General features: G+C 31.8%; 1 protein-coding gene across 3 annotated transcripts; it reads right to left on the reverse strand.

Moving 5' to 3' along the window:
- Window positions 1-1,083: 1,083 nt before the first annotated feature.
- Window positions 1,084-4,467, reverse strand: LOC112775874 (F-box protein At2g02240). Of its 3 annotated transcripts, none has more exons than XM_072227893.1 (4): window positions 3,899-4,467; window positions 3,559-3,677; window positions 2,115-2,576; window positions 1,084-1,578 (listed from the first exon to the last, which is right to left on the reverse strand). In XM_072227893.1, exons 1-3 carry the CDS (start codon window positions 4,166-4,168, stop codon window positions 2,159-2,161), a joined length of 807 nt encoding a protein of 268 aa, XP_072083994.1. In that variant the 5' UTR covers window positions 4,169-4,467; the 3' UTR covers window positions 1,084-1,578; window positions 2,115-2,158. The 3 variants fall into 3 exon arrangements, with proteins under 3 accessions (XP_072083994.1, XP_072083995.1, XP_025675556.1); XM_072227894.1 differs by having other exon boundaries at window positions 1,084-1,665; XM_025819771.3 differs by lacking the exon at window positions 1,084-1,578 and having other exon boundaries at window positions 1,738-2,576.
- Window positions 4,468-8,724: the final 4,257 nt, after the last annotated feature.

An 8,724-nucleotide genomic window follows, 5' to 3' on the forward strand; every position in this document is an offset into this window, starting at 1 on the left:
CTTTTCCTTCTTTGTTCTTCTTCCTCTAATTTTTGTCCCGCATCTCATCTTTCTGATTCTTCTGTTTCTTTTAATTTCCTACCAATTTATTTTGTTCAAGTTTATTGTCCAGGTTGCTTCTTGCAAATAGCACCTGCTACAGTGCTCCAAAAGCGTCCCCAAATTTGAGGTATAATTTCAAATTTGCATTTTTTTTCTGTAGCTAATAGCTATATTAATTAATTAATTTCAGTTATAGATATATCTCCAACAATTTATTTCTTTTGTGCTTCGTTGTTTCATCGATACTTAGTTTGTAATTTTTAGGTCGGCTGGATTTGTATCAAGAGAATTCCCTTCTATCATATGTAGCCACCATGTTATTAACACACTTCATTCTTCCCATTCATTGCTGACCTTGTCTCTGATTTTTTTTTTTTTATATAATCTGAACTGAAATCCTGGCAAGCAAAATTGTGATCCAGTCACAAGAATTAGAAACACTATCTTTCGTACTTCATGGCGTGCAGAAACTACTCTGAGAAAAAATATCCTTGCAGCTGAAGCAATGACGTAATGGAGGATTTGTTGACCTCTAAGAAAACTGCACCGGATTCATATCCTGGATTAAGGAATATAGAAGTATAGAATCTATAGTAGTGTCTTGAGTGAGTGTGTGCTGACTAAGACAAAAAAAAAGAACAATTCTAGAAACTATTTGATACGAGAAAAAAATTTTAATTTATTTAAGAAAAAAATTATTTTTATTTAAAATTTAATTTCATAATTTAAACTGTCTTCGTATATTAATAGAATGAAATTCAGTTCTTTAATTTAGAATAATTTTTATAATTTTATCATTGACAAATTATTTTTTTAATTATTTTTTTTTATGAGAAATAAGATCAGAGGCCCAAAATTGATAAAGATATGTCAAAGATATTTTTATTAATTATAAATAAGAATTTTTTTTGACATTTAACATATTAAGTTTGAAGAATAAGAGAATTGTTTTAGCAATCCGACCCTTTTTTGGTTTTTTTTTTTTGGTGACTAGACCTTTTTCTGTTTGATATACAAATGAAAGAAAAATAAAAATTAGAATTCTTAAGGAAATTTAAATAATTTATTTTTAATTGTTCCAAAACAAGAAAAAGAATTTAACTCTCGAGTGAATTCTAATTCTTAATATTTCAAACAAACTTTTAAATTTTATGAGTTCTAGTAGGTAGACAATGTAGGATGGGAGTAAAAACAACGTGAACAATAGGTTGTACTCGAGATCCACTAAAACAAAAAACAATCCACCACATTTATCCATCACAATCTTAACTTCTCACTTTCCACCTTTTTCTCATGCGCCACTACTGTTTGAAGAAGCAACCGCTGTGGCTTCTTCTCCCATGCGTCGCGCCACCCCTGTACTCGTTGCAACCGACACCGTCGCTGCACCTTCTTTTTCCCTGCGGCGCACCCTCGGTCTCGACGTTGCCACTGCGCGCCTTCTTCTCTCCTTCGAGATGTCGCACCGTCGCGGAGCGAGCGATTTAATTCCGTCGTTGCGTCGTGTCTTTGTCACTTTCATCGCATGCCATTTTGCTTCATTTATCCAAATAATATGACCCAAATAAACATCCACATTTTAATGAAAAAACCCATCCATACATAGTAAAAAAAATGAATATCCTGCCGAACATGTACATACAGAATCAAACAAATCAAATAAAATACCAATGATGTATCTATATAAACATCCACTTTAGAATGAAAAAAACCATTGACATATATAATAAAATAAATATCTGATTTAATTAATAAAAAACAAACGAGACAGCAACTACAAAAAATAAATCAACAACAACGGTAGCATAGAGAGAAGAAAGGTGACGTCATTTGAAATAAAAAAAATTCAAATACCTAATTAATTTAAAATTTAATTTTTAAAATTAAAATTAACTTTTCTTTTTTAACCAATTGTTTATGTTGTTTGGAAAAAACATTATTCCCCCCTACTTCCTTTTTTTTTTCTTTTTATATTAGTCTACAACAGATTTTCTTTCGGTGAAACGTCTTCCCATTTCCAATTTCCTCCCCTGATTTTGCAATTACTTAACATTTAACAACATGCTTGCTACCTTCTCTCTCAAGCAAAATATAAACCACAGACGCGCCCACAACATCATACGATTTTAGGCCTAACTTCTATCCCTTGAAGAAAGAAACCATGCTTCCACCATTTGCTGTCTATCTCTATAACTCTCATCTCAACTTCATCTTCTAATCCTAAGTTGAAGAAGTCTCCCATCTCAATCTCCAACCACCCATCGCTTCTCTCCTTCGGTCGTTCCAATCCTTGGAAATTGGGGCCCAAACGCCTCTCTTCTATGTTTGGGTCCAAACAAACACTTTTGGTAGAACTTATCCCTCCGACTATGCCTACTGTTAACTCGGCGGGCTCTAAGTGAAATCCATGAGCATCGATCATCTTGTACACAAGAAAAGCTGCATATTGTGTGCCTGGGGACAATATAATGGTGCTGATGTTCCTACGAATCTCGAACCAACACACAGCAAGAAGTTTAGCAACTTCTCTAAACCTGTTCAATAGTTTAACAAGCAAGGAACATAAGAATGACAAAACATCCGCAATAAGTAGTAGAATAAAAATTATTTTCCAAATCATTTAGCTATGAGGGATTATGAAAGGGACATGCACAATACTATATTTATCTTACTTGCTTTAGATTTAAGTAGTAAACTAATTATACATGAAAATACTGTCACAAGCACCCGGATCTACAACCTAATATTTTTCACATAGTTTATAATAGAGAATGAGTATTGTTCTTCATTTTGAACGGAGAGCAATCCAAAGCAAACAGACTATGAAAAATGATTTTTTTTTTCTTTTCTTCTTTTGCAGTCCTAAGCATAATATCACAAATGATGGGTGGAAGTACTTCTCATATAGGTAGAGAGAACACATCCTTGATATATTATATAACAACGAAGAGATTATTATATCCGACATCTCTTAATAACATAATGATGTCTTTCCAACATAATAGGGTTTAGGGTTATATGATCCATAATAAAAAATAAATACATCTTCAATAACTAACAAAGAGAGTCAACATCTTAAAAATTGTTAAGCTAATATATGGGACACAATTCTTGCATTAGATACATGGTTTGGTAAAACTTTTTAAAAAAGTGCTTGTACAAGCATCTCATTTTAGTAAATCAAAAAGCTAATGTCTTTGTACTTGCAGTTTTTAAAGAATAGAATGCTTTTGAAAATCTAAAAAAAAAATTTTAAAATTAACTTATATTTATCAAAATTAAAAAATTTAATATAATATCATATATTAATTAATATTTAAATTTAATTCTTACATTAATATCTATTATAGTATTTTTTAATTTTAAAAAATATTTTATCAAACTTCATTTTTTAATTTAATTCACTAAAAACACAGATCCTACCACTTTTAAGTTTTAACAGACTAGCTTTTATGAACAAGTAAAAGCTTTATCAAATTAACTCTAATTCTTGTCAAAAGAAAAGACCCAGCTAACCTGGATTCAGGCAGGGTTATCCAGTCCCAGTACTGAGGAGTGGAACCCCAAATAATGGTAAGGTCTCTTGCAGCAATCATGTAACACTTCTTCCCAGTCCGTTTGTCCAATTGAAAGCTCTGCATTTTAGTAACGAATTAATCTTATAAATTGGGAAAATAATGAATATTGTTTAGGGTTTACAGTTTTAGGAAACTCAAGAAAGATATCACGAGTGTTAATACACTCATCCATTTTTAAAAAACTGTCACTTTCACCTTTTCAAATCGATTAGTACAGACTATTATCATTCTAACACTACAATTCCATTGATTGGAAAGAATAGAAGATGATTAAGTACCTTGCGACCGTGGTCAATGAGAAGAGGATGGTCGGAGAGATGAAGGTAGAGGGCCTTCTTAGAAGGATAGGCGGCAATCAAAGAAGAAAATTCACGAGAATCAGAAATGATGGATTCCAAATCAGAGGGTAAGAAACGTTCCCAGACAAAATCAGATTGGGCGGCAGAACAGAAGGTTCTGGAAATCAAGGAGAGCCTGCCGGCATCAAGAGGAGTGGTTAGAGACAGTATGTTGGCTATGCATCCTTCCGGCAACGCTTGCAGATCCATCTTCCTTCAAGGAGAGACTTCAGTTAGTGTGTGTGTGTGTATAGTTAAGGAAGAAGATTGGGAAGTTACGACGAAATGAAGAAAAGGAATAAGAGGTTGACGCGTGTGCTCTCTGACTGGGGACACGGAAGGAACACGGGATTGACTGAGAGGAAGGCTGGCGTGGAATTCCATGAAATTTTGTGATAATTCAAATTCTTAGTGCTTAAGCTGCTTAAGGAATAAGGAGGGATCAGGGCGGCAAAGCAAGTACGAAAATGTTAGGTTGTATTGCGTTATTCTTCTTTTATTTTTTACATGAAATTAATCCGGGATTTCCTAGTGCTATGTTAGGGTGATTTTTGTTTTTTCCCTTGTATATCTAAATTGTAATGTTTTTATTTTTAGTAGATTGAATGAATTAAATATTCTATTTTACAATTTTCATAAGTAAAATCTGTAGCTTGAGTATCATTAGTGCGTGATTAATTTTGAGAGTTTCACTATCTCGATATGTGAAATTTAGTGCTTTAATTTTTTCTCTCTTTTTTTTGGAGTTTTGATTTTAGGGAGGAAAAATCAATTTTTTTTACAAGAGCGTTGTCAAACCTTTTAATCCAGTGTGCGAATGCAAAATTTTAAAACTATCAAAAAAAGAAAGATAAAAAAGGAATTTCATTCTATAGTAGAGATTCATTAGTTACTTTTTAAAATTTTAGACTGTAATTAATTCTGGTTAGATAAAGAAAAAGAGTAAAGAGAAGAAAAAGAGAAAGAGGAAGAGAAGAGAACAATACTGTGACCGATGACAATGATGATTAGTATAGAGAATGCTTCGAGAAATAAAAAGTTGAAAGAATAATAAAATCGGAAATGGGTTAAAAAAGTTGAATATAAAATTGAGAAAGACAAGAATATTTTCTATTAATTTTATCTTAACTTTGTTGTAAATGATTTTTTTTCGTCTTATTTAATTCAAATTTTATTATTTTATGTATATTTGTAGAGTGAATTACCAACTCGATCCCTATCCATTTTCAAGAATGACAACGCGACCCCTCAAAATAAAATCAATCCACTTCGGTCTCTGTTCTCTAATTCCATCACACAACGCGGTTCTTGTGGGCATAGTTGTCAGAACTGAACCGGTGATCGAACCGGTCAAGTTACTGGGTCATTGGTTCAATCGGTGGGTCACTGGTTGAACCGATTAACCCGGTTCTACATAAGTAAAACGTATAAAATAGCTAAAAACTTAAAAATTAACAGTTAAAAAATATATCTCCAATAACATTTTAGAGATTCATAAGAACGTAACATATCAGAATTTCAAGTGAACAAGTATCACATTGGAACTGCGAAATTGATCCCATGGAATAAATTTATAACAACAGAGTTTTGATGGAACACCAAAGGCTTAATTAAGAGAGAGTAAGGTAACTACCCAATATAATCAGCAGATGACCGGTCCAGGCCACTGCATCCAGCCCAAGATGATCCACGGAAGATGTTACCCCCACCAACTACTATTGCAACCTGAAATATCAGCCTAATCAGTAATCATCTAAAACTTAACTTTGTAACAAGTGAAAAGCTTAAACAGTTTCTACTTTCATTCTTTCAAGTAATACCCTTTACCTTGCAATGATATTATGAACTCTAACAAAATTGCCACTGGCACCGAAATACCGGAATCCAGATCTTTGTGGTGCTAGAATTTTCTGTATTTTGGGCTTCTATTGATTGTGGATTGTTTTGGTTTTGGTAAAACTGGTTGAATGGATAATCTAATAGTTCGTTATTATGGATTTGCGAACTACCATGTGTTATTATGGTGTAATGGGTAATGGAACTAGGTTACTATATATTCATACTTTGGATAGGATCCCCATCAACGACATACTGTCTCAAAATACACAGGTTAGCGGAAATTTCGACTCTAATAGAATTGATTAGAACTCTTAGTCCATTCTCTTCTAATGTGGGACATTATCTCACACTTGAAGATCTAACATGTGGTACCCCCCTCAAGATTAACAAGGCGGCGATGCAACATAAAAAAAACTACAACAATATAGATAACAAGATTATAGCATACAAAGAACAAATCAATAAACTATAGTCACCTCAATGCCAAGACGAGTCACAGCTGCTACCTCCTTGCAATAGCCATAGTTATCTACAAAGAAAAATTAAGAAACAATGTTGAGGACAAGAAGGAACATATAATCAACAACAATCCACTAACTACTAAGAATAATATACAACAGCAACCAACAATGGATAATCAACAAACTGAACAGAAATAAAAAATAAATCAAGAAACAAGAGAGATCAAACAGAAAAACATGTGGAAGTGTTCATGTTCTCATCTGCCCGCATACAAAAATCAAACAGAAATCAAAATATCAAACATATGTGAACAACCAACGATCTAAATTCTAACAGAAATCAAACAAAAACCAACATACGTAATCAATCTACAATAATCAATTAACTTCAAAAAATTAAAAAATTAAAAATACTTACCTGGACGGCTGGACCCTGGACCTGGAGGGATGGAGCGACAGCAGAGAAGAGGGAGACCGGAGGTGGCGACAGACGACTGACGACCAGGAGGCAGTAGGCGACGATGGACCGTGGACGTGCTTCTTGGCGGTGGTGAGGTGAGTGCCGCGCTGGTTGAAGCTGAACGGGGTGACGAGGTGGCTGAAAGCCTGAAACTGAAGCAGAGTAGCAGACTCTCTATCTCTCAGCTCTCAGCTCTCATGGAGTCATGGTGCCATGGTGATGGTGGTCTCTTAAACCGTTTGGGAATGGGAAGGGAAAGTGGGAAACAGGGGATGGAGGCTAGGGTTACAGCGTTTCAGCAGCAGCTTTTGTTTTGTTTTGTTTTTTTTTAAAGAAACGACGTCGTTTCCAACGCAGAAACAAAAAAATTTCGAACCGGTCTGGGTTAAACGAAACCCGCCGGTTCACCGGTTCTAATCAAACCTGGCCGGTTCAATACGGGTCTTTCCGGTTCGACTCCTTGTTCGGTTAGATGCCTCACCCGGACCGGTTATGGCACCGATTTGCCGGTTTTCTAGTCCGACTGGCCAGGTCGGTCCGGTTCTGACAACACTACTCGTGGGTATTTTTCCGTCAACTTTGATCAGAAAATGTTGACGTGTCAGGTTCAAAAATGAATAGGGGTCTAATTGTCTCTAAATTTAAATTAGTTAGGGATTTATTTGTCCTTATTATTCTTTAAACAATATTTTTTTAAATTATCTTTTTATTCATTATATTAATATTCTTTTTTTAATAAATTATTAAATATATGGTATAATAAGTACAAACTAATTAATAAATTATTCAAATTTAAAAATATTATTTATTATGAAACTAAATAAATAATTCTCAAATATTATTTTTAAATATATAAATAATAAATATTAAAATTCGGTTAATACATTAATAATAATAACCCTATGATATACTATTAGTATTATGATCTAGATCATTTTCACAATAAAGTGAAAATTAAGATATATAGTAAAATATTTTTGAGTAATAACAAATTTAATTTTTTTATCTCTTTAAACTAAATTAATAATTCTATTTGATATCTTTGTACTAAAATACACTATGTGTAGGCTACTAATATTAAATGAAATAAAACACTATATATATATATTATGAAACCATTTATAAACTCAACAAATTCAAAGCATCAATAATATTATTAATCTATTAATAATACATATTTATACATGTTATCAATATAAGAATAATATAGATTAATTAAAATTTTAAGTATATTAAAATTCAATTAAATTTACATATATTTTACTCAAAATATACGTAAAATTAATAGATTAATAATATTATTGATGTTTTCAATTTGTTGAGTTTATAAATGGTCTCCATAATATATATTGTGTTTTATTTCATTTAGTATTAGTAGTCTACTCATAGTGTATTTTACTACAAAGATATCAAATAGAATTATTAATTTAGTTTAAAGAGATAAAAAATTAAATTTGTTATTACTCAAAAATATTTTACTATATATCAAATAATGTATTCAATAGTTTTCATTTTATTGTAAAAATTATCTAGATCATAATACTAATAGTATATCATAGGATTATTATTATTATTAATATATTAACCAAATTTTAATATTTATTATTTATTATTGATATATTTAAAAATAATATTTGAAAATTATTTATTTAGTTTCATAATAAATAATATTTTTAAATTTTAATAATTTATTAATTAGTTTGTACTTATTATACCATATATTTAATAATTTATTAGAAAAAAAATATTAATATAATGAATAAAAAGATAATTTAAAAAAATATTGTTTAAAGAATAATAAGGACAAATAAATTCCTAACCAATTTAAATTTAGAGACAATTAGACCCCTGTCCATTTTTGAACCTAACACATCAGCATTTTTCGTTCAAAGTTGACGGAAAAATACCCACAAGGACTGCGTTGTGTGACGGAATTAGGGGATAGGGACCGAAGTGGATTGATTTTATTTTGAGGGGTCGCGTTGCCATTCTTAATTAAAAATGAA

This window comes from Arachis hypogaea, chromosome 19 (genome assembly GCF_003086295.3).
Source record: "Arachis hypogaea cultivar Tifrunner chromosome 19, arahy.Tifrunner.gnm2.J5K5, whole genome shotgun sequence".
NCBI classification, from domain to species: domain Eukaryota; kingdom Viridiplantae; phylum Streptophyta; class Magnoliopsida; order Fabales; family Fabaceae; genus Arachis; species Arachis hypogaea.

Bases quoted from the DNA above. Each gene is read 5' to 3' on its own strand.
- LOC112775874 (XM_072227893.1), bottom strand. From the start codon at position 4,168: ATGGATCTGCAAGCGTTGCCGGAAGGATGCATAGCCAACATACTGTCT. The intron at 3,678-3,898 runs GTACTTAATCAT...ACTAAAATGCAG, and splicing joins TCATTGACCACGGTCGCAAG to AGCTTTCAATTGGACAAACG. The intron at 2,577-3,558 runs GTTAGCTGGGTC...ACTATTGAACAG, and splicing joins ATAACCCTGCCTGAATCCAG to GTTTAGAGAAGTTGCTAAAC.